The sequence below is a fragment of the Parasteatoda tepidariorum genome, chromosome 8 (genome assembly GCF_982258835.1).
Source record: "Parasteatoda tepidariorum strain Cologne lab strain chromosome 8, Ptep-v5.0, whole genome shotgun sequence".
Taxonomy (NCBI): Eukaryota; Metazoa; Arthropoda; class Arachnida; order Araneae; family Theridiidae; genus Parasteatoda; species Parasteatoda tepidariorum.
Window position 1 is genome coordinate 99,995,463 of NC_141762.1, and position 27,467 is coordinate 100,022,929.

Here is a 27,467-nt window from a genome sequence, read left to right on the forward strand (position 1 = left end):
TATTAGTTTAGCACGTTACTACTGAACACTCCAGCCCGGAAATTTCATGGGAGCGAGAAATAGAGGGCGAAACCTCACCCCGTCATCTTCATGGGATGGAGAAATAAAGGGTTAAAAGCCGTCGCTGATATTTAATGCGATGTTCACAACAGACCAATAGAATGCAGAATAACAGAGTAACAATAAAATGCAGAATAACAATAGAATGCAGAATAACAATAGAATGCAGAATAACAATAGAATGCAGAATAACAATAGAACAGAGTCAAAAAAATGCATTCACAGTCGGAAAATGCAATTTGAGTCGAATGAAACAGATGACTTATTTATTTGACCTGTTACAATTTCAATTCATTTATTGTTAATGTTTCCTTTTTACTTATTAATTTTGTATTTTACTTCTGTAGCAAAAGATATTGCGAGTAAGTCAATTTTAATGCTTCGAATGAACTAAATAAAAGCACGTTTTGAGTTTAAAAATAAAAATCCGAATCTTAATACATATTTTAAACTATGAAATGCTTCTATAGGTTTACGAGGGATAATTATTTTTTATTAACATTTGCTAAATGAAACTTTTTTACACCGAGATAAACGTGTGAAAATTATTTTACTTGTAATCACACGTAGAAAAAGGAAATGGAGAGCTAGTCGGGGAGATGAGAAGGTTTTCCTTTGCTGAGAGGGATTTCGCAATGGTCAGAACAGCAGAAAGAGATGCTCTCCCCACCTGCATGGTAGTGCTCCATCTATTTGAAGAATGAAGTTGTCAACATTGTCCTGTGGCATCAAGGAAGAGTTAACTGATCCAAAAAAGTGGCTCCCGTGACAATTTGCTTTTGATAAAAATATTGGCCGAAACTTTTCTTTCTGGACATAACGCAGAACATTGATGCGGAGTATCTCGTCATCGGTGAAAACTAAGCGGGATTGATCACTATCGATGGATTTAATTCAGATATCTTAACACGCATTAAAAGGAAATAGATTATCGGCTCCATGCGTGTTAAGTGACTAAAGGGTCACAGATAGAATATCAGCAATTGTTTCTATCAACACTTAAAATAATCTAATACATATCTGTTGCAGGTAGCACATAATATCTTACATTGTTCTTGACTTTTAGTTCATTGAAGTCAGTGGTCGGAAGTGGCTCACTACAAGTAGTCTCTACTTTTTTGTAGTTTGTAGTGTAGTGGCCACGTTTTTAAAAAAGTAGTGCAATGAGTAAAGAGATAAAAAAAAAAGACAAATCATTAATTTTTAACGTTTTTTTTGGTAATTACTTTTTTTGTTAGTTTGGTAAAGAATTTGATGGGTACAAATCTTCCTGAATCAGTCAGTGAACGCAATTTAAAATGCCCCTAGGACAATAAGCTAAAAATATTTATGTACTTAGAGTCACGTATAACTAATATTTAAGCTAGCTATTACAAACAAAAGATATTTTATCATATATTGTGATATTTTCACATGCGAATGTAAAGGAAGTAAACATATTTTCGATGCACTTAATTTCTTAGAGGAAATAAAGGAGCAATAAACACTTAACAAAATTGAGAGTATTTGATAATTTCCGAGCCTTTCTTAAATTAAATGTTCTCTGTCGAGAGGGACATAAAAAGTTGGAGAAAAAATGAACAAATTCGAAATGTTTTTTTTTTTTTTAATGAAATGTTTTAGAACAGCAAACTGGCTCATTTAAGCATGCATAAATATTTCTAAATAATCCTACAAGTACAATATAGACCCATTTTTATTCAATATCATTTTGAACATAATATGTAAAGTGAATTCTCCAGCAGAGTAAATTATACAAGTGTAAATTAATGACTCCAGTAAAATTCGGTTCCGTTAAGTTGTAAAGTAGTCGAAAGTTATTTGTAGTTGCTACATTAAAAAAGTAGTTGTAATGGTAGTTAACTACATTTGTAACTAGGCATTTGTATTTAAAGTAAACTACAAAAATAATGTAGTTTTCCGAGCACTAATTGAAACTGCACACTTCTTAATGATTCGCCCTGTATTTGTTCGCTTTAACCTCAAAGCAACTTTTCTTAAGTTTAAGGATTAATGTTAACGGTTTAATTGCAGTAATAACTGTTGTTGTAATGAAATTCAGAGATCAGTGGATCGAAGAATGACATGTTTAATAGAACATTACACAGTTGGAAAGTACACTGGGACAGGAGAAATAGAAAAGAACATCAGATAAACAGAGTTACAGCCTTCTTGTTCTCAAACTTAACGGCCAATCGGAACATTATGCTTACATGCGGACGTAGAAGAAAGCTGCTTCACATAAGTGCGGTTACAGTTTTTCCTCAACAATAACAGCTAACAATCCCATGCGCGCAATCTCATAAACCCTGTAATAGAAGAGTACACAAAAGAATTGTCTTAGTTTTATTAGAATCACTGCTTTAAATTAAAACGTAAAAAAAAAAAGTATCGATGAAAACCCATAAATACAAATGTTGTAAATCGATGGATGGAGTTGTGAAAAAATTATGTTAAGGATCTTTTTATTAATTTTTTTTGAATTGGGCTAAACTTTTCTAGAATTATATTCATCTTTTTGTAATTTCAATTCTTGTTATTATTAATATTTGTCTGAGTTAAGCTATATTTAAGTTTCACATCGCACGAACAAAAATTTTCCCAACAAATTGCAGTAAACTTCAGGGGTAGAAACTAAGGTCAATGTTACGATAAATGTAAGACAAAATTCATGTGAAATCATTTTATTTTTAGAAGCTTTAAGTGGATTATTAATGTCTAGTAAGTGGTTTTCATTATTTTTACATGATCTGATGAACTAGATGAAAATACTATAATTCCAAATTCTAATAATTCCAAATCTAAGCAAGCTATTTATACTTCACTCCAAGCCATAGACGATAGATAGTATCAAATTTTTAAGGAAAACAATTTTGTTAAAAATTTTTTAAAGTGAAACTGTTTTTGCGATTACATTATTTGCGAGATTTATTTCACTTATCAGGGTTGCATTAAAATGAATTAAAGTGATTACAAAGATCAATCCTTCCTCTAATCGTTAAAGATTCCAAACTTATACATACATATCATTTGTTCAATACATGTAAGTGATTGAAGTGATTACGAAGATCAGTCCTTCCACCACCAAACATTATAGAGTCTAAACTTACACCTCTTTATTCACTTCAGAAAATGTTTTAATTCATAAAAACAAACAGATAAACATATTTTTTCTGTGAAATGAAAGAAAAAAAAATTCGGAGGATTTTTGACTTTTGCTGTCGCTATTTGGAAAATAAGGGGACAAAATTCAAGTGATCTAAACTTTTTGAATAGTAATACATATAAGTATTTATATTATTTGTATAATATTAACAACACTCAATATTTTAGAGAATATTGTCAGATAGTTCTCATAGAGCTCGCCTCCATATAAGGTGATCCGGGATCAAATCCCAGCAATATTTGTGATACGAATTATGCACGTTTTCGTGGTTTTCTTCTCCATGTAACGCAAATGCGAGTTAACTCCATCAAAAAGGCCTCCGCAATGGCAAATTTCTCCCAATACTTAATCCAAGAGCACCCTTGTCTTTTGGATTAGGTTACAAATTGCAAGGCAACAGAGTTGAACATAAATAGTCGGAAACTATTGAGTATGATGCTTATAAAATAAAATAAAAGAGTTCTTATTAACATAAACTTCAAATGGGAATTTTAAAATTCTATTTACTCAAATTTTTTCTTAATTTTGTGCTTCCAAAAAATGCCTTTACATTATGTAACAAATATAACGCAATTCAAATTTGAAAGATTACAATATTTTTAAGCTGAAAATTATAAATTTCAATATTTCCCCCTTCCAAATGGCGAAATTTCAAATAATTTAAGCTTTTGCTGTGAAGATTTCGTTGTATCACTGGTTAATGTGTACCATTGTTGTGATTTCAATACACATAAACAATTTTTTTTTAAAAATAATATTCCTTTTTAGATGGAGTATTATCAGACGGTGAGTAATTATTCGCTTTTGCATAAAATGATTGAATTAACTATGTGAAAGTATTTTTTAAACTCAAAACTCTAAACTGAACTTTATGCTGAAAACCATACTACTAAAGAATGAAAGTATAAATTTTTCAGAAATAAATATTTCGATTAACATTTCAGAAACGATACTTTTTAAATGAGGGTTAACTTTCTAGATTTAATTAACCAATCAAAGCTGCTATAAAATAAAGTACAGTGCATATAAATAACCATATTCAATCGTTCAAGGGTCTAACCTTAGGCACAGAGCACCAAAAACAAAACGAACCACCCTGATTAACTTATGATCTAATGATCGGATCTTCACGTTCTAGGGTTCAATCTTAATGACTGGAGGGGGTAACGATGAATATGCTAATTAATTAGCGCATACAATATTTTAAGTTACGAAATTAGACACAAAATTTCGTTTTCTCTGAATTAATATACCTTTTTTCGATGGATTCGGAATTTTAACCATCGAATTGTAAGGGGGGTGGCCGCATTACTGATAATAATGTATTATTGTTGTGGTTTTAACTTCTCTTAATAATAATATTTTAATTTTTTAGGAAGTGGATAAAAAAAAATGTTCGAGAACAGACAATAATATTGCCACATATATACACACAGAATCCAGATTACTGATAACACAGATTTATTGAACACTTCCGACATGCATGGAACAAGATAACTGCTTTTCTACTTGAAACGCCAGAACTTATGTACAATTAAATAAGGAACAGGAAGTGATGTAATAGAAGCGTCTAGAAGACATTCATATAATTAATAAAATCTTAAACACCCTATGTATATGCACTTTCTTTTATCTAAGAGGATTGAACTCCGAATCTCTGATTCGCCAGTATGATGACTTTCACGTCTTGGTTCCTCGGGCACAACATCCTCTTTAGAAAACACTGTTTCACTTTATGGGACATCTGGTGCAGGACCTGATGATAGGACATTGATATTCTATCTTACTCTGGTTTTAATTGGTGTTTGTGGAAAAAAGGGTTCTAATCGGAATGATGGATCATAGTATGGTTTCATGCGCATTCCGTTCACGGCGTCCGTAGTTTTACGCTTTGTGGAAAATGCAAAGTCTTCGACCTCATAGGTAAACTTAGGCAATGTCGTTTTATTCTATAAGGTCCGAAGTATTTTTTCAATAACTATACAGGCAACACAACCTTTCCAACAGGTCTAAACAAATTCTCCCGGTCTATAAGAGACTGGTCAATGATTTGCATTGCATCTTTTCTTGTGCATAGCGTGTGCGCAGAAGAGCAAATTGTTTCGTTTCTTCTCCCTTACAAACAAGGTGAGAGGCATTATTAGTTTTAAACCCAAGTTGATGAGGAAATATAGTGCTTAAAGTTGTTTCGGCTTCATAACGATGGAGAAGGTAAAATGGAACGTGAAACAAGAAACTATAGTTCCATGTTTGGCTGCAATATAGGCGAAGGGGACGAAATTTGAAATAGTATCCCAGTCTTTTTGATCAACGTCAACATACATCCATAACATATCAGCAAACGTATTGTTAATTGCCCCTTGATTACTCAGAGGATGGAGCATTCGCTTTACAATGAGGTGAACCGGGTTTGAATCCCAGCGGTGGCTAGTCGATACGAATTCCGCATCCGACTTGCACCCACCACAGTGCTGATGTAAAATATCCTCAGTGATAGAGTGGGTTAGAGTCCCCCTGCCGTTAGGCTAACCGTGGGAGGTTTTCTTTCCATGTAACGCGGGTTGGTTCCATCAAAAAATCCTCCACGAAGGCAATTTTCTCTCAATACTTGATCCAGGAATTTTCTTGTCTTTTTGATTGAGCTTAAAAATGCAAGACTACGCAGTTCAAAATCTAAAATTCGGTCGGCTTTTCAACTAGGGTTATAAAACAAAATGAATTATTTCTGTTAAACCATTTGTCTGAGGATGTTAGGCTGTGGTTGTAAGATGTTTAACAAAAGAGTTTCAAGTACAGAGTTTCTTACAGCTCTGCGGTCTCTGACTAGGAATCTCAGAGAACCATGCTTTAACAGATTATCTTCAAGAAAGTATTTCACTACCTCCAAAGCATTGAGGAGAGCTTTTGTACACTGTAAAAAACTCGGTAAATGTTTAACTAATACTTGGTTGCAAAGTTTCTAATTGCACCATGAATAGGTTAAATGAAAAATTATTTTATTTAGGTTGCACCATAAATCGGTAAATATGATCGAGAAATACATTCATGGCGCAATCGATTGACCATCATTTTTTCGTACTATGAGAGGCGCAAACTTTAACTGTGACCGATAACTTATTTTGTAACTGTTGACTAATGGCGGATTTTGTTGTCGAAGCTCGCTAACATCTCACGCAAGTTGTCTTTGAAATTGTCTATTTCTTTTTTAAGGTAAGTAAACTTTTCTTATTTATTTGCAATAATTACAGTTCATTTGTTTCATATCATCTTTAAAAATTTTGTCGTGTGTTCTGAAAGAGTTAGTTTCAAATTTCTTCTAGGAAACTACAGTCGTTGTATGAATAATTAAATATTTCAAAGTCTATATTAGCTCTTTTTCAGTAAATAAGGGGATACATCTATTTTATGTGCACAGAAAGTGCAATACCAGTGACAAATGGCAAATGCGGTTATTATAAGCAGCCTAGCTTCTCGCCAAATTTCCTGCCGGTGAAAATTTTCTAGATCCGTGTTTTAATTGCATTCTACCGAACAAACAAAATAACAATAGTAAGTACTTTCTGTTAGGACTAAAACTTTTTATCAACATCTGTGCTTCTGTTTTGATTTTCATGTTATATATTCCTCATTTTCGTTTATAATGTCGCACAATTACACGAATGTTTGTCTATACATTGTTAAATGCTTTTGTAGTAAAATTTTCAAATCAAATTATACTCCACTTCACCTCAAGCCGTTGTCATGGAAACTGGGTTTCTTTAAGTTGGTTGGGTGCACAAGATAGGAAAGGAAGTGGCCAATATTGGCGCTAAAGAAAACAAAGCTCTAATTTTTTTAATTGCCAAGAATCTTAATGAAATTTTGAACTAAATACCAACAAGAATAAGATTTTTGTTATAGCATTTAGAAATAATCTGATTTCTTATTATGATTTAAGAAAAAAAAGATTTTCTTCTTAATATTTAACTAAGGGGAACAAATTTTAAATGAAACAAAATATCGGATTTGAAAAGTTAATAAATATTTTTTTTTATTAAATCTAAATAAACAAAAATACTTAGATGCTCATAAATACTTTGCTTTAGATAATAATTTTTCTATGCAAATTTTTTTTTATTTTTTATTTTTGTAGATTTATGCATATTAATTTAGCCCACATTAGTATTTCGCGAGCGGGGGGGGGGGTAATGAGTCAACATAAACATGAATTCGAATGTTTTTATTGATCACAAAAAAGGTATTCATTCTTTATAATAATTACAGTTTTTTTTTCAAAAATACTTCTTTTGAAAAGTTTTTTTTCTCATTATAAAAGTAATTTTTTTAATTCTGAAATATATCTGCTTCTCTGAAACAAAAGAAATTTAGTAAAAAAGACAATCCTCACAAACAGTATACAGGTGGAGTCTTAATATCATCCACATGAATACTGCTTGCGTGTTTATCAGCAGCCATATCCCGCCTTTTTAGACTCAACACAAACTCTTTGATCTATCCAAGTGACTATGATGTTGTTCATTTAATATTTTAACAGTTGACAGTTTCTTCTGCAATTTGTTTCCGGGGTCACCCTGCATAAAATTCAATTCACAATTTCTTATGAGGAGAATTCTTCTAAGGTGCATGGGCACATTTTAGCAGCAAAAAAAAAAATTAAAATAAAATAATAATAATATCTTAAATATACCAGAACCTTCCTTTCTTTTCCAGATTTTTGTGGGTGAAAGGAGGCTTAAGATAAAAATGTCCCCCCCCCCTACCATAATAAATAGTTAGTTTCAAAATATTTTTCAGATGGGGAAATGTTTTAAAATTTTTTTTTATATAAGAACAACAATTTCTAAACTTTTTTTTTAATATTGCATTTTAAAAATAGCAATTAAAATATGACTTGCTTTGATTGATGTTTCTACGTTTTGAAAAAAGTCAGGATTCAAACTTTAAGTTATTTCAATTCTTATACATTTTATTAGCATGCATTACATTAATGAATTTATAATCTTCCCTCAATAGCGCAAAGGCACCAACAACTTTAATGCTTTTAATCAAGAAAGAGGCTTTGGAAAAAATATTGTTATAACCAGTGCCAAACCTATGGATAAAAATATTTATTCTGCCGAAATTGCCAGAATTCTAGAAGGTTATAAACAGTTTTTTCACACTTGAAAAGTGTTAGTTTCAGGAACAGCTTACAAACAAGGAATGTGTATAGTTTCAAGTTTTGAGAATGAGGAACAACAATTATTATTTGTGATTACAATGATTTACAAAACAATTATTATTTTGTGAAAAGACTGCAAAGTTTTATTTGTGTGTAATCTTTTTAAATCTTGTTGTGTTCTTTACATAAGAGATTATCAACTGAAAAATGTGAAGTAGTTAAAGTAATAGCACTAGAAAATCTATAATAATGAATATATAATAATGAATATAATAATGAATATATAATTGTTCATATTTACAAGTTATGTCATTATTTTAAAATTTTTAATTTACTTCAAATTTAATATTTCAATACGCCAAGATAATTAATATTGAAATGTTTCCTTAATTAGACATTGGGGGTTGACCAATCCAATATTTGCCTACTTTTAAATATAAAATTTTTATTTCTGAAAGTAATATTTTCATTTTTAAATAATAAAATAATTTCAAAATACGTAGTAATAAGAATTTACTTCAGCCTGAAATTAAATTTCTCCTTAAAACATTAATGGTACTAACTCTATAGCATCTGTTGGTTCTTTAACGAATGAAATATAAAGAAGAATTTAAATTTTACATATATCAACTTGAAGAAAGAAAATATTTTTAAAGCGCCAAAAAGCAGAGAAAATTTGATCTGTGTTTGAGTTACAGCACAACAATTTTAAACAATGATGTCATATTTGACTAAATGCGTCAATAACTAAAATATTTGTAATTATAATAGTGGAAACTCAAAAGAATAAATAGCATATTAGTGCAACTTTAATTCTACGTTATCACCCAAATCAACGAGTCAGGGTTAGAGTTTTGCTATCAACTCTAAATTGTTATGAAGAATTGCTTAATTTTGTAAATGTAGTGTACGCATGCGCTATTGGTGTTCTTCTGATCATCATCAACAATAACTTAGAAAGCCGTCGCTGGCTTCTAATCCGGTGTTCAAAATAGACCAATAGTTATAGCGCTCAGTGCGTCGGTGCAATAAGTATCGAAAAATGCAATCAGCGTCTTGGGCGGATGAAACAGATCACTGATTTACTTGAGCTGTCGTAATTTCAATTTACTTATTGTTAATATTGCATTTTTATTTATTTTTCAGCAAGCTCACTTGGACTTTTTCTCTTTAAAAGCATTTTACTAACTAAATGAAAGTAATTTTTGAATTCAAAAATATTTTCCTAGTCTTAATATGTATTTTAAACTGTAAAATGCTTATATAAGTTTATGAGGGATAAATATTTTAATTAACATTGGTGTAATTAAACTTTTTACGCCAAGGTAAAATTATTTTACTCCTTCGCCATACACACCTAACCTTTAATTTATTTCTGCCCAAACATGTATTAAGATGTCTGAATCAATAATGCATTGATAGTGGCTTTGATATGATGATTATGCTCCAACAGGAAGGACGAATACCTTGTTCTTCATGTAACCTCACAAAAAAGAAATCACCAGATGTTTGGGCCTAAGTCAAGACTTCAGACTTACAATTGGGAAAGTGGTACACGTCTCGTTCAATCTATTGGCGAGGGAGATAATCATCAAGGTGATCACGCACGTAAGCCAACCAGTGTGGTAGTGTTCCATCTATTTGAAGAATGAAATTGTCAACATTGTCCTGCAACTGAGGCATCAACGAAGAGTTAACAGATATAAAAAAAGTGGTTTTTCATGACAGTTTGCTCTTGACTTGACCGAAAACTCTCTTCCTGCACATTACGCGGAACACTGATGTGGAATGTTTTGCCATCAGCGTGTTAAATGTGATGACCGTTGTTTACTTTCTGAAGTTGATTTTGTTTTCACAGCATTACAAATTAAAAAATAATTTAAATAATTATCAGTTCATCCAGCTTTACTGCCTGGGAACATATTATGTATAGTCAGACCGGGCTGTATTTCTAAACTATTACAAATAAATCTTTTATTTAATAAAATGTTTTTAAAAGCATCTTATCCTCAAGATTTTTTTAAACATTTATAACGAACAGAAAATAAACTTTTATGGATACTTCACGAAATAAAGATCTGGCTGCTTTGATCGACGAGGCATCTCTTTTTTAGCGTATGGGAGTTCTGGGTTTGGGTCACCGCAATTTAACTCTTTATTAACATTAACTATGCATTATTATTATCAATATTAGAATGCTGAAATTTTACAATTCCTCTACTCAACTAAGTAATTTTAAACCACTAATTTTGCCTTTATGCATAGATTGCTTTTTTTTATATTTAAATATGTACCAATTACCTTAACTTAATGCGCACCATTGGTGACAATAATAGTACGGCGATTTTCCGTTAATATTACCATTTAATACAAACAAATTTTTGTTTATTTCAATTACCACGTATTTTAAATTGTTCAATTTTATAGAGATGTCTAAGCTGACTTCTCTTCCCTTATTTATCCACTGACAATCCATCAATGATCAATTCTCTAGATAGCAACCAATAGGAATGCATTTCCATTGGGATGGAAATAGGTATCATACAATAAGAATAGTGCAAACGGCTGGTTATTATTCAAAATAACAAAATTAAGACAATGGATTGGTTTATTCCACTCAAGGATGTAGTTCAGCCTCTGACTTGGACATCTCTCTCAGAAACATATTTTGAAAGATTTTTCGAACACAAAATTATAATATGGTTTTAGATAACTTTTGAAATACTGAGCCCAAACTGCTACACTGAATGTGATCACTGAAATTATCTGACATAGCAAATAAATTTTTTTTTAAATTAAATTTATTAGCAGAGATCGAGACTGATTTAAAATTCTGTAAACATTTATATTTTTCTAGTCAGAAAGTCATAGGGCAGGTGCACTTTCCATTTTGCAAAAGTTTCAATCAAAAACTTGCTACTCTGAATTTTTCAGGCTAACGCACAACATGACCAATACATTTCCCTTTACGTTTATGTTTTTCTTTTCTGCGTTACAAACGTTATGAAACCACTTGATACATACTTATATGATTCTTCTTAGACAGTTGTTAATGAATACTTCAAGCTTTTTTCATGTTATTTATATTTAATCCAGTCAATAGCAATAAAAAAAGATTGTTGGAGAAAGTATACAACCCTGTCTAACACCGGAATCAACTTTGAAAGATTCTGATTGTCAGCTGGCATAGTATATTGATATATTTATATTTATTTCTGATAATGCTTACGAAACATTTGGGAATTCCATAGAACTTGACTTCAATAGCAAACTGTAGAAAACCTTTTCAAAATCTATGAAATTTAAATAAATTCCAGCACTGTTCAAGTGAAAATATTGCTGCATACATTCAACAAAGTGACATCTTCACCAAGGCATCTTCACTCATGAAACCAGATTTAATCTGGGCAGCATATATGGCAACGTTACTTTTAAAAAGTAACGAGTAAAAGTACAAGTATTTTTAAAAAAAGTAACGAGTAAAAAGTAAAAAGTTCTTATTTTAAAAAGTAACGAGTAAAAAGTACAAGTAAAAGTACAAGTACTAAACCAAAAAAGTAACGATTTAAAAGTACATTTCTGGGAAATCGAAAATTCAAAGTAACCTAAAATTTTATTGAATAATATTCTTATGTTCTTTAATGTTTCTGCAAAATTATTGTTATTTATTTAATTATTTTTAATTTTGAAAGTTATGGACATTAATTTATTTTTAAATTCGGAAGAATATTATAATATAATTTTATAATATAATCGTATAATATAACTTAAAATCAAATATAATTTTAATATCAAACTTTTTATGGAATTGCACGAAAAAGAAATTTTATCTATTGATTTAAATTTTTAGTTTATTATTCTTATTTATTTAAATTACCATTGATTTAAAATTGTTTTACTCTATAGAAACGCGTTTTAAAAGCACAAACATAACAAAGCAAACACGGGGTTTCAGAGAGCTTTGTGATCTTTGAGCTAGTTTTATTTGTAACAATGGCTAATGCTGAAGTCGTGCGAGAAAATCATTTTCCGAACATTTCTGCCCAACGGAATAATTAAAATTTGTAAACGAATTTTAGTATCAGCGGCTAAACTAATACCTTCGAGCTTTCAAGAGTTAAAATAGTAATTATATAAGTTTTCAATAGCACAAACAGTTCTGAAGTTCTAAGAGATCTGACTGGGCGTTGTTTGACAAGGTCGGGCATAAACATAATTTTAGTAAAAAATGTACTAGGTAAAAATGTATTTAGTAAAAAATGTATTAAGACAAAAATGTATTATTAGTGAGTTCAAAAAGAAAATTGAAAAACGTAATAACAAAATCCAACATTTTTTATTTAAAATGTATTAAATATATGCATAAAACTCAAAAATGAATGAAAATAACTTGTAGCAATAAAGGAAACGAAGGAAATAAAAATAAAAATATGACCACCGGGTACCGGCCCCGGTAGCCATAAAACAAAACCTTTTCTATTGAGGGGGAGGCAATTGTCTAAAGTAACACCATAAGTACCCCGAAGGTTTTGTATAGAAGTCCAAGAAAAAATATGAAATACAAAGAACCAATTAATTTAGAAAAGAAACTCAAACAAATTCATCAGAAAATAAAATTATTGACAATCCAAAAAAATTCACCATAAATACTAAAAATTAATTATTTAAAATTAAATAATGAACTTATATTTGGAAAAGATCTATTAACATCAATTGTCATCCACTACAAGTTAAATAAAATGTATTTGAGCTTGATTGGATAAATAGAAAGAATTATCTGTCACAATAAACCAGAAGGGAAAGTAATAACTTTATTTAAAAGAATGCGTCGATTTTAAATGCTTAATTTCTTTTAAATGGTATTTTTTTTCTAAGCATAATACAACTGTATTCTTTATAAATTGAAATCGAATAAATTTTTTTTAATTTCTACTTTTGATACATTTGTTTTGTTTTTCGTTAGAGGAACTTGGAAAAAATATCTTTCTTTTTTTTAACGATAAATTTCAACAAAAAAAAATTTAATAAGTTTCATCTTTAGTCAATGTTACACTCATGTTATTTAAAAATCTTTTTCAATTCTAGTGCATAAATTTTCAATGCCAGTTTGATAAAAATCAATTTATTTTAAAACAAAATTTCTTGAGATGACATATTGGACATCTCCCATATTTTCTATTCTATATGGAATAAAGTAAAGAAAGGTGGAAATCCTATAGCGCAATATCGGTTGAGTATGGAGGCTAGTACAATACCTCCATCCCAAATCCATTGCTTTTTTACAAGGTTCATCTTCCCCATCAATGCTAATCAGAAAGATTAAAATTATTGAATCTAAAATTTGAAAAGTGCTTCAAAGAAAAGAAATGAACTGATTAAATATTTACAAACAAGCAAGTCCCTCTAACTTTAAAATATCGTTGGCGCGACTTATAGTACACAATTATAATTAATAAACCTCAATAATGTTGATTAATGAGAAACGAATACCAAAATTTACGGAAACGACAGTTCTTTATTCTTTCCCTAGTCTTATTAACTATACCCTAGTTTATATTAATTTAAAGAGAGTCTTTTTTTTTATTTAAATAAAAATTTATATTTGCTAATTCAAAATAAATATTTGTTAATTTATTTAAATAAAAAAAAGATAAAAGTGGTAGAAATCATATTATTGCGGAATAAAATCTCATTCGGATGTTACAAAGCTCCTTCAATAGTGAACATTTAAAATACCCAGAAGCCAAACCAGAAATCAAAATTATCTGTTTACATATAAAAAGGAGTCTTTTTGATGTCAGCAACAAAGGCAAACTGATGTTTTCTAAACCTAAGCATGATGCACAATAAATCATCCTGAATTATACCTCCGTTGTACTGTAAACAATTTAATGATGTTCCAGTAGAAGTTAATGCACTTGCGTTAAACACAAATCTCAAAGGGGTACTTTTGGATTCAGGTCTAAACACACAATGACGAGGAATATAACGCTGCACATCTGGTTCTTCAGACTCTTGTACTTCCTCCATATGACCCATATTTAAATACTCTAGCATAAATGCTTTGTGAAGTTCACAAAATTGAGGTTTTCTAGCAAGGCGATTCCATAACGAATTCACACTACTTTTACTTTTACAAACACAAGATTTTTTCTTAGATTCACCCAGACACGACGGATCTTCTCTAAAGGGCATTTTAACAACATATTTTCCACTCTCTGTTCTTGAATAATTTTCAAGAAAATGCTCTTCACAAATTTCAGCTTTTTTAGTTTTAGAAATTTTAGACTCTCTCTCTCTCTACATTTTCTATTTCCCAAAAAGTTTTTAATGTTTTTTCTAACTCAAAATTATCTGTAACGAGCCCACAATATATTTTATTTTCGTTTTTGGTCGGAAGACTCCCACTGACAATATACCCGAAAACGCTATTTTGCAATCTTAAATTTTGTACCCTGAAGGAAAATGTGACCCGATTTTAAGATTTCACAAAAGTGTTCTGCTCCTTACAACAAATCAATAGGACTCGGAATAAATATTATATAGTGATAGAATATTTACATTAAGAGGATTAGCTGGTGTAAGTTCTGTAATTTTAGGAATTGCTACAAAATGTAAGTTTAAATCAAAACTCGTATCTCTATTTAAAATAGTAGCATTAACTTTCGATTTTATGCTCAGAAACATATTTTTTATTCCCGATACAGTTATATTTGAACTTGACCTATTTAAATTAAGAGAATCTGCTAACCTTCACATCTAATAATCCTCGAACTTCAAAACACTTATTTGATTCATCTTTAATTAAACAAATAAAAGTGCTGAGTAAGATTGTTAATTCTTTTCCCATTGTAGTAGAAGAAAATATATTTTCCCCACCCTCACATACTAGCGTCTCGTAATACACAGGCATTTGGAAAATTGGTGCCGAAGAATTCAAGGACGATTGAATGTTCCTATTTTCATTATTCATTTGATTCCAAACTATTTATTTTTTGCTCTCAGGAAAGTGAAGAGAAATATGATGCCTTTTTCTGCAAATACTACAAAAGATTTTGTTTCTACACTCACTTACGTTATGATTATTTAAACAGTTAAAGCATAAATATTTTGATTTAACGAACTCAACTCTATCACTTTCGAACATATTTTTATAAATACTACATTTATACAAAGGATGAATTTCATCATATAAAATACATTTAGTATTTTTTACATGCGTTAGAAACGCTTTTGACATAGTTTTCGAGTTATTTTTATAACTCATTGTAGCATTATCAACTACGGGTTTTCCCCTAGAAGTATAAAATAAATCAATCTCCCTAGCTAATTCTACAGGTTTAAACCAAGAACTTGCTTCTTAAATTTATAAAGCACATAACCTCTCTATCAAGTGTTTGATTAATTTTATCAGATACTATTAATTGCTTTAAAGTTTCGAAGTCAGTTACATTTTTTAACTTTAAATAATATTCCCTATTAATCTAGACGCGAATTGCACGTACATTTCACTCGTCATTTTTTACGCTTTCCTAAAATTCTCTAAACAGATTTTTTTTGGGGGGGGATGGCTCGAATTCTCTCAAAACTATAGTTTTAACTTTAGAATAATCTCCTAATTCGTCATCTTTAATGTATGTAATTATATTTGTGGCTTTTTCCCATAACAGATTTAGAAGAATTTCAGCCATAAATTTCTCAGGGACATTTTTTGAAATAAAAGCTCTTTCTAATGACGAAAAGAAATATCCCCGTCCTTCTGGTCTATTAGGGATTTTATGAGTTAAAGTCCTCACACTTTTAATGAGAGAGTCTAAAGATTCTACACTTTCGTTTTTCACACTATCAACAGGTAGTTCACTTTTAGATTCGATTCGCAATTTAGCGAGCTCAAGTTCCGATTTCACTCTTTCAGCTTTTAATTTTTCAATTAATCGGATTTCATCACTTTTTATAAAATTCCTTCGATTATGTTATTTGCTAACTCTTCAACTAACTCAATGTTATTTTTATACGTATCACAACTCTGAAATGCTGTAATTAGATCAACAATAGTTTTCATATTAGAAATGTCTACATTAAGCTCGACAGCAAGCCGAACATAGTCCTCTTTTTTAGCACTTTTAAACATATTGAACTTCAATAACTAAATAATAAATCACGTACCTTTTATTAGGTATATTATCCACTAATTTCACTACTGATAGCTCTGATAGACAGGACCAACAATGGCTCTGACGATAGCTCAGTTTACATAAATTCTCGATAAAATAAAAGTTCTCAAAACTCAGAAAATGGACTGTAATTATTAGTCACAATACTTTATTCACATAACTCATTTCTCCTATCCGAGCTCTTCGGATTCATAACACACACTAAAATTTCATAGATGGTGCTTCTGGCCTCAATAAGGAGCTTAGATTTATGTTAATTTTAGAACCATAGAATTTTTTTTTTAACATTTTGTTTTTATTTTCGGAAACTTTATTTTATAAATAAATTGCCTTGTTCGACAAATTTGATAAACATTATAACTTATGTTAGAAAATAAATTTTAAAAAAATACATTCATATACAGGAAACCCCTATAAATCCAATAAACTACAAATTATATTTTGTTTTTAAATATAATTTTTCTTTATTTTAAAATATTTCATAATGGCAATTTTCGGATTTGTAATAACGATGTGCAAGACTAAATCCACTCATAATCAAAAATTATGAACAAAAGTTTGATTTTAAAATTTTATGATATAAATAACTAATACGTTTACGTAATAGTATATATGTTACGTTTAATATAATTCAAAAAAAAATATTTTGTTGCAAAATAAAAAAAATTATAATATTTTAGACTTTTTAATGCATACTACATTTCCATTAAATAAAGCATTGCTTTTATAATTAATTACATTAACGTTAAAAAATGTAAAACTTGTGCAAAATTTTTTGCAATAGTAATATTAAATTAGTTATTTAAATTATTTAAAAAAGCATCCAATGCGCACACAATGTTAACAAAATTTTTAATTAGCATATTTAAATGAATGAAAAATGATTCAAATTAATATTAAATGTTATTTTATAAATAGAGAATAATTAGATATTAAAATATTACTTACTTTTTTCAAAAAAGGTGAAGTCTTCTCAGGGGCCCCCATCAGGGGGGAAGGTGGGCGCACGATACGCCCACTTAAAGCTTGGGGGGAGGGATTTTTACACTAAGTAAAACGAATGGTTTGGGGGGGGATTTAGAATTTACCCAAGAATGCGCCCAGGAGCTTGGGGGGGTGGGGGCTACTGAGCCTTCTTAAAGCAAAGTTTCATAAATAAGGATTCTCAATCTATGTGTAGAAATACTTGTTGAACCACCGATAGATGGCAGCGTTTATTGTAAATTAAATTGTAACTGCAACTGTAAAAAGATATTGTTAAAAAGAGAGATATCTACGCCTTTTGAATGTAGCCTTTTGTCCTGTATATCACATGTTATAATATATTTTTGTTGTTACTTACTCCTTTGTGGTTATTGAGTAGTTTTCCTGTTTCTCAAGAAAACGAGAAAAATGATAAATTCACTAACAGTTTAGATAAATCTTCGGTGTATTTCATAACCCATTGGAATTAATTAAACTCGAAAAGAGAAACTATGCACATCAGTATAGGTTTCCGCGAATAAAAAGAGAAAGTTTTTTTTTCTTTTCTTCTTTATGGTTACTTTTTGGAGGAGTAGCAAAAACCAAAAAAAATCATCTTTGTGTCAATAAGACATCAAAGATACAGTTCATTTGTTATTTAGACAAAACTATTTTTTAAGAGGAAAAAAAGCATTCCATCACATGCGGTGATAACAGTATTCCATAGATATAAATTCCCTATATTAGTTATTTCCTATATTAGTCCCTGCAGTATTCATATGGGCATTTGTTCATTCCAACCCCCCTTGAGACGATAACCACTGGTATTCAAAACTTTTGCTATTCATGTCATCCTTTATCACAGGCAATTTTCAGAAGATGAATATTCTGGACACACAATTCTGGAGAACACCACATTCACAATGATAGTTGCAGTCAAAAAAAGATCGAAAGCGCCGTCTTTTCCCTTTCAGGAATGACAATTTTAAAAGGTCAAGGTATTTAAACACGAAGTTAGCTGCGAATGCATATATATTGCACATTAGTTTTATAAAATAAAGAAACATAAGCATTTTTTTTTAATAAATTTTTTTTTTAGAAAGCTTACCGAGTTTTAGAAAAAGTAACGATTTTATTCGACATTTCCGTTACAAATACTTGTACTTTTTCCCTAAAAAAGTAACGAAAGTACAAGTAAAAGTACTAAATTTAAAAAGTAACGAAGTACAAGTAAAAGTACGTACTTTTTACTTGTTCCGGCGGTACAAGTAACGAAAGTAAAAGTACTGCCATATATGCTGGGCAGTGATGACCATCGGATACGATTGGAGAGGCTCCTTGTTCAATGTCTCAATCTTGTCTATGCTGTATAACCCCTTAACGATCGATAAATTTTCAAGAAAACGGTCATAAAAGTGCCTAATTTGCCAAATATGCTCATTTGATTAGTGCTGACATCTAGTTTAAAATAAACTAACTATCTGCAATTACCTTAAAAATATCCTGGTACTGCCATCTGGAGTGTAAAATGAGAAATAAAATGTTTCCCGGACAAAAGAAATGAATTAGTTTCATTCTTATTGGAGCGTTACTGCTGAGCACTCCAGTCCGGAAATTTCACGGGAGCGAGAAATAGAGGGCGAAACCTCATCCCGTCATTTTCACGGGACCGAGAAGAAAAGGGATAGAAGGACACCGTTTCTACACCTGGTTTGATGGTATAAGGTGCCATTGTAAACGACACACAATCATCCTTAATATTGATCCACGACACCGTGACAACACAGCCGCACGTACGTCATAAATTTCAGCTCCATGTGTTGCTCTGGATATCCCAGTAGCAATTATTTAACAACACAATGCTCAGCCACGCGCAGGAAAAGGATGTCACCACCACATTTACACATTCCCTTATCTCCGTATCTTACGATCATTCCACAAAGGAGAAGCAATTCCGTCATTAAACTCAATACAGTTTCATAAAAAAAAAACTTAAAACTATGAAGATCCAATAATTTAGAACTCACTAAAATTCAATAAAATAATCATTAATAGTTGATTAAAAAAATAAATAACCAGTAACTCCGTGTCGATGTCACTAGATTCCAGTTCGGTATTAGTAATGCCCGAACTGACATCGGGCAGGAGAAAAATTGTCGTTTCTATCTTAGATTACTCAATTCACTATTTTCCTAATAGATGGCATGAGTGATCCTAGTTTTTCATCGATTACGACTTCAGTCGAAGAAAGGGAAACGTGGGTGATGCAAGGAGTGAGATATGAACTTGTGAGCAGTACCGTGTTTTGATCCCAAAAGGATAAGGATATATATGATATATGTGATATATGGATAATATATGATATATATGGATAATATATGATATATATTATCCATATATATAATATGGATATATATGGATATATATATGGATGTATATGGATGTATATGGATGTATATGGATGTATATCCATATAATATGGATATATATGGATAATATATGATATATGGATAAGGATATATGTGAGATATACCACATACTGTAAAAGATTTGTAAAATTTATGTATTGAAAATCATATTGTTCTATATTTATATAATATTATACTAGTTATATTATATTTAGCTTCAAAAGTTTGTTTAACATAATTGAATAAGATGTGAGTGTAATCCATCACTTTTTTATGTGTATGTGAAACTAATAAATACAGTAGTTATTGCATTTAAAAACAAATTTTGTCATAAAAAATCATTTTCTAACTTTTATAATAATATGAAGAACACAATTAAACAGTCAAAAACTTTTTCCATTTCTTTGTCCTCTTTTCTGAAATATATGCCACTGTCATTAATATTAAAAACCAATTCTTATTTGGCAAAATAATGTTACAGAGAAATGAAACAAAAGAAGCAAATTTTGGAAGCTGCCTAATTTATGATTAACTTCACCGCCGAAACATTGGGATGAAATCTTTTCTTTTTTCCGTTCGTTTCTATTGGCTATCTTGAGTGGACATAAGAACACGGTTCAAATAGTTTGTTTGTCATTCCCAGAAGTTTTGGAATGAAGCAGAAGAGGAGAAATTCATCAGACCAGGGATTTAGGAATGCCAGGAAAGGCTTTAAGTAAGGATTTTCGGGATCATAAACCACTAGAATTTCTCCAGAGTCTTCGGGAGATTATGGCTGCGCAACACTAGATAAGTGATTTGTTAGGAAAGTGTTTCTCATCTAGGCTGTTTATTGGCATGCATGGAAATGTTCGAAATAGTGAGCACCTTAAGATATTTTTATTTTATAACCGTCGTTCAACTCCGTAGCCTTGCTATTTGGAATCCAATCCAGAAGACAAGGGAACTTCTAGATCAAGTATTGGAAGACATTTGCCTTCGTGGAAGACTTTTTGATGGAACTAACCCGCATTTGCGTTACATGAAGAGGAAGACCATGAGAACTTCAAACAGTTAGCCTAACAGCAAAGGGACTCTAATCCATGATCCGTCTACCACTGATAATATTTCACGTCAGCAGTGTGGTCGATTCAAGCCGGATGTGAATTCGTATAGACCATTTACCGCAGGGATTCGAAACCGGATCACCCCATTGGAAGGCGAACGTCCTATCCCCTGAGCCAGTGTTTCTCAAACTTATGACTTTTGTGTACCCTTTCTAAATTTTCCGTAACGCTGTGTACCACAAATAAAAAAAATGAATGTATTTTTTACTATAAAAAGGCTGCACAAAAGTTAAAACTTTTGTGCAGCTGGCTGTTGACACCACTAATTAATAACTGTTAACTTACAAAAAATAGCCAATTGAAAAATACGTAATTGTAAATTTTCACGGCTAGCTTTGTTTCGAAATAATTTTTTTTCAAATTTTCGTTTGTTGCAAGATATTTTGCATAAGAATGTGTACCCCCGGTAAACTGCTCCCGTACACCTGGGGGTACACGTACCGCACTTTGGGAAACACTGCCCTGAGCCATTGCGGCTCAGCAGTCTATGATAGTGTAAAAGAGATTGTTATTTAGAAAGGCATTTTAACTTGAACTTAATGATGAAATGTCGCTATGACTCAGGGGCGTTCGCCTTCCATTGAGGTGGATACGAATTCCGCATCCGGCTTGCATCGACCCCAGTGCTGTTGTAAGATATCCTCAGTGGTAGACGGATCATTAGAGTCCCCTTGTCGTCAGGCTAAACTTGGGAGGTTTTCGTGGCTTTCTTCTCCACGTAACACAAATGCGTGTTAGTTACAAGACAAAGTCCACCATGATGGTTCACCACAAAAGTTCAGTACTAACATTTTAAAGACTTATTATACTGTAACCATGTTCGTTCAAAAATTTAATATTTATGTTATTAAACATATGTTTTGGGAAACACAAGTTATACTTATTCATTTGATTATAAATATTAAATATTTTATATGGCAACCAGTTTCCTTAATCGTACTCCATGCAAATCTTACGAATGAAATTTCCAGAACTTACGGCACAAATGTTATTGACAAGAAACAATTTAAGCAGCTGAACAGTTATATTTTTTATTAGAATATTTCAAGTGTAATTGTCTGTGTTTTGAAAGTGATAAAATTTCAAAACTGAAAAGAGGTATAATATTAGTAACTTTCCTAAGAAAAATAAATTTCCGTTCAAAATTAATCGCGAATAATTGGGCATTTTTTTTCGCAGAATTTTTTTAACTGAAATTATTATACTGTTTTCAAACTAAATTAAATGAAGAAAATTTTACATATTAAAACCTAATTCATTAAAAAAAATCCTTCTCATTTTTAAAATTGAAATAAAATGAGAAAATTCCACATTACTGAGACTAAGCTGAAATGACTTACATTTCTAAAACTAAATTAATTTGAATAGCATATTTGGCACAAAATTCATTTGAAATTGCATTTTTGAGACTAAATTAGATTTTATTATATTTATGAGACTAAATTAATTTGAATAACATTATTGACACAAAATCCAATTGAATTACGTTTTTGAGACTAATTTCAAATGAATTATATTTTTGAGACTAAGTTCAATACAATAACATTTTTGCGATTTATTTAAATTAAATTACGTTTTGTTTTTTACGTTTTACTTTTTACTTTTGTTTTTGACTAAAACAAATTCGAGGATCGAAAGTTTGTGCCGTGGCAATTTTTTTGACTCAGAAAAAAAAAATGTAATGCTGTATACGAAGATAAAAATTTATGTTTTTTTTCCCCTTCAAATCTCTGATTGTCAAAGATAACGGTTATAAGAAGACGGAAAAAAAGTGAAGGCTATTGGTGTCACTTAAGGACACGTGACGTTCGTTTCACGAAATTTGAACATCTTTTTGACAGACTTTTCTTTTTCCCCCATTTTGTTTTATCATTTGTGAGGAAATGACGCTATCCTTAACCTCCCCCCCCCCCAGCATCGACGTCATAAATGTCAAGATATCCTTTATCTCTTTGTATTTCTACGTTCATATAGCTTTAAATCTGGAAAATATTTTTCACACACTACTATTTCGGCCAAAATTTATTCAGTATTCAAACATTAACTTCGAATTATTTTACTTTATTTTCAAACCAACAGTCGACCCAATTTTTGGGTTTACGGCTACTACTGTTCAACTTCTTAGCTTTGTCATTTTGAACCCAATCCAGAAGACAAGGGAACTTTTAGATCAAGCGTTGGTAGAAATTTGCTTTCATAGAGGACTTTTTAACGGAACTCACCCGCATTTACGTTACATGGAGAGAAAGACCACGAGAACCTAAAACGGTCAGTCTGGTGGCAAGGGGACTCTAACCCATGATCCGTCTACCACTGAGGATTTTCCCCGTCAGAACTCTGGTCGGTCGGTGCAAACGGGATGCAGATTTCGTACAAATGCCAGTGATGGTTGGTCCATACGAATCCGCATTCGGTTCGCACCAACCACAGTGCTGACATAAAATATCCTCAATGGTAGACAAATCATGGGCTAGAGTCCCCTTGCCACCAGACTAACCGTGGGAGATGTTCGTGGTTTCCCTCACCATGTAATGCAAATGCGGGTTAGTTCTCTCAAAAAGACCTCCCCGAAGGCAAATTTCTTCATTTCTGGGAATATAGGAGTTCCCTTGTCTTCTGGATTGGATTTAAAGCAACAAGGTTACATAGTTGAACATTAGTAGTCGTAAACCTAAAAATTGGGTCGGCTGTTCAACGATGGGTACAATTATAAAATAATATAATATTTCCCTTTCCTTCCCGATACTTTATAAACAAAATTAAAATAAATAAAAAAGAAAGAAAAAATCACAGTTTATAAAGTTTATAACTATCATAATTTAATGTTTGAACAATTTTTTATTAGGGTAATGGGAAAAAATGTACGACTACTTGGATTTGAAAAAATAATCAACTGTACTTGAAAAAGAAAAGGAATTTGTGACAAAATAAGAAGTAATTTTATTTGTGCACAATCTATAACCTTTTTTTTTGTTCAAAACACAAAACGGCTTTTCTCACTCTTGAGACAGACATATTTTTTTAAAAAAAAAATTAGATTTAATATTATGATTTACATCTGATCGATATTTATATTTATTTTATTTAATTTATTTTTTTTATTTTTATTTATCATTATTCTATTACTTTTTTACATGAAGTCGGGCGTGAGCTAATAAAATTATTATCTCGAGAGAGAGATGCATTTTTTTTTGACAACAGTGGATAAACAATCATTAATTAAAGCAAAATAAGTTTGAAAAAAAAATGCATTAAAAAAGGACTTAAAATGTTATCGACTTCTAAAAAATATAGAATTAAAAAAAAGAGAAATGGAAAATAAAATTGCGTTAAATTTATAACTGAAAATAGCCCTTTCAACGTGTCAAATTTCATTTCTACAGTATACAGTAGATAGATCAGACCAGTTTTTATTACTACAAGTTTAAAAATTTAAATTTTTAGAACTAAAACGAAATTTTAAGTTTTTCTATTCCATCGAATGCATTGTACATTTTCCTACGCATCTTCAAAATCTCCCAGAAAACTTCAAACGTATATTAATTTCACGTACATTAATTTTCAACTTTATCGAACTGGTTTAAATCTTTACCGATTAACTTCAAATCTTAACTGCCATACTTAAACTATATTCTACATAAAAGTACATAGAATATTTTTTTTTTAAAAATATTGTTTCATAGTTTTATTTTCTGGTAATTAATTTTCAGGTGAATCTTTATCGTAATTTTGAATTTATGAAAGGAAAAAATTGTATTATCGTGAAAACCACTGTATCAAAAACATTCTAAACATCAAAGCAGCCCATATGCTTCAAAGAAGTAAACCTCATTGAATAAAGTTTTAAACTACACCCATTTTGTTTTATATCACTTTGAATAAATTAATTTTTGCAGCTATCTAATACTTTGTAATTACCTTTCTTTTTCTACAGAGAATTAATTCATTACTTTGTTCGCAGAAAAATTCGCTTGTTCCTTAGCCTAATTATTTTACTTATTGTAGTTAACGATAATTCACAATTTAAAGCGATTCCCAGAAAGAATGTAACCTTGTGACAACCTTGTATCGGAATTTTCTTTTTAGTGTCACGAAAATGTTTGTACTAAAAACCTTTTTTCAATAAAGCATAAATATTGCAGTTTCAAACTTTTCATCCTAAAAGGATTAAAAATTATTTTTTTATAGCTTTTTAAAAAAGTATAGTCACTTAGGTAAAATGGTCACTTAGGTCCATAATGACGTTTTAGGTGACGTCACCCTAGCGATAGGATCAAATTGCATTGGCAGTTAAAATTTCGTAACAAGGTAGATTTTAGCTGATCATACAAGACTTTGCGAAAAGAAACCTTGTAATTACCTAGATTTGAGATTATTTTCACCTTGAGACTAGCTTTAATCAATGATTTTTTCACGCTTGAAAACCCTAAGACAACCTCGGTTTAAGGCTACAGTGGACTCTGGAAATCACTCGAAAAATCGATTTTCTAATTTTGACCATTTTACATTAACTAAATTATATAAAATAGCATATCAATTATTAAAATAATAAGAATTTGCAAAACATTTGACAATATTAGTGTTACTTTGCTTTTAGAATACAAAAACTTGTTCTTGTGAGTGTTTTGTGTAGTGTTTCTCAAAACAAAAATTTTGCATCGAACTGGAAATTGAAATAGTTCCATGCGCTATAATTTTGATGACTATTCCAAGAAACTTTTTTGATACACTCTCTTCAGATCCATAAAAAAAAACTTGTAGAGAAAAATATTTCAAAATAAGTTGCCACAACATATTTTATAGTCATTTCAATTTTCGTTCAATAGAGAACGTTCAATAGAGTTCGTTCAATAAAGAGATAAACGTTCAATAGAGGGACGATTTTAATGTTTTTTTTTTTTGTTTTTTTTTCTAGCGTAACTTGCTTTTTCTACTCCGTATGGAAATTAGTAGAAAAATGTGCAAATTTTTTTCCCCTCCAATTTGAAGAGAAATATAAATAGAGATGAAATTAACAAATATTCTTTAAATTTAAGGAAAAATGTAGCTCAACGAGCTTATTTAAACTTCAAAATAAATCGAAAATTTTTTTGAAAAAATTAAAAATTTTTTCATGTTATAGCATGAATTGATGTATCAAATAATTTTTTTATGTTCTCCGTCTAATTATAAAGTATCTTTACAAATTACAGCAATGTAACATTATTTTTTAAGAAAAACTTATTAAAAGTCCAAGGTTTTTATATAGAAGGTTGTTTTCAAGGATAAGGGTAATGTGCGTAGAATCTTGTTTTAAGGTTAGAAGGTTGACACGCAAACCTCATAGCAAACCTTTTTAGGTTTAGGTTTTCGCTGAGTTAAAATAAACCTTATTTTGCTATCTGGGAATGATCAGGAGAGAGGTCCTAAGTTTAGATAGTAATATAAGTTTAGATTTACATCCATGCAATATCGTTAAGTATGACAGGTGAATTACAGTAATAATAGCAAAAATAAAGGATATATTTTTTGATAGTATCAGAGGAAAGATTGTGAAACAGCTGTGATTGCTTGCATTTGTTGATCTACAAAAATTGTCATTTGATTCTTTTTTATGTTAGATATGAATTTTGTCAAACCTCATCATGGCAGCCGCACTTCGGTAGCCCGACGACCTGCTTGCGAAGTACCGCGCACCCTTGGTTCCCACGCAGGCTGATCAAACTGGTCACCCATCCGCTTACTGAACGCAGCCATTGATGTTTGACTTCGGTGTTCTACTGGGAACCGTGTCTTAACGATCTGCTGGACAACTATATTTGAGATTTGGATTAAATTTGAGCAGGATTGAATTCAAAAGATAATATACTTCAGCCTTGATATAATCTATAAATTCAATATTTACGCAAATCTTGGCATTTCCGGCAAAATTAAATTCCTAGTGCACTTTAGCCTCCAAATAGAGTCTCGGTGCTGCCATCTAGTGTTTGCAGAAACTAGACGTCCAAATTAACATGACCAACGGTATCTCACCCATTGTGGTGGTCCTGAAAGAGTGGATGCCACCTCTGGAGAGCGCACTAGGTCTGCTCATCGGCAAAACCGATTGTGCAGCTCATTAGAAATAAAAAAATATTTACGCAAATCGATCAAGGAAAAAAAATGATATTAGTAGTTCAGTTATCGACCGTAGTTTTTGATGTACAGTCCCTGGCCAAATTATTAGGCGTACTATAGGTTTCTATGTAAAATTTTAATTACCAGGTGATACTATACAGCTTTATTGTTTTTACGCGGCTTGAAACCTTGATTTGCACTTGCTTACGTTAGTGAATGAATAGGTAAAATTAGACGATTTATAATATAAATTCGACGATAGGATAAATTAGACGATATATTATATAAATATAAAATATATATTATATCAGGTATTGTATTAGTATATTATAA

At 30.8% G+C, this 27,467-nt stretch overlaps 1 protein-coding gene and 1 long non-coding RNA gene across 2 annotated transcripts; one reads left to right on the forward strand and one right to left on the reverse strand.

Annotated features, from left to right (window-relative positions):
- Window positions 1-406: 406 nt before the first annotated feature.
- LOC107449302 (uncharacterized) lies at window positions 407-4,857 on the forward strand. Its single transcript, XR_001584761.4, has 4 exons — window positions 407-422; window positions 2,755-2,781; window positions 3,995-4,012; window positions 4,602-4,857. It is a non-coding gene; the product is annotated as an uncharacterized LOC107449302 (long non-coding RNA).
- A 9,299-nt stretch (window positions 4,858-14,156) lies between these two features.
- Window positions 14,157-14,582, reverse strand: LOC147806579 (uncharacterized). Its single transcript, XM_087149685.1, has one exon. The coding sequence runs from the start codon at window positions 14,580-14,582 to the stop codon at window positions 14,157-14,159; it is 426 nt and encodes a 141-aa protein (XP_087005811.1).
- Between the last annotated feature and the right edge of the window lie 12,885 nt (window positions 14,583-27,467).

What these genes read in the sequence shown, in the direction of transcription:
- LOC147806579 (XM_087149685.1), bottom strand. Translation starts at nt 14,582, where the DNA reads ATGCCCTTTAGAGAAGATCCGTCGTGTCTGGGTGAATCTAAGAAAAAA.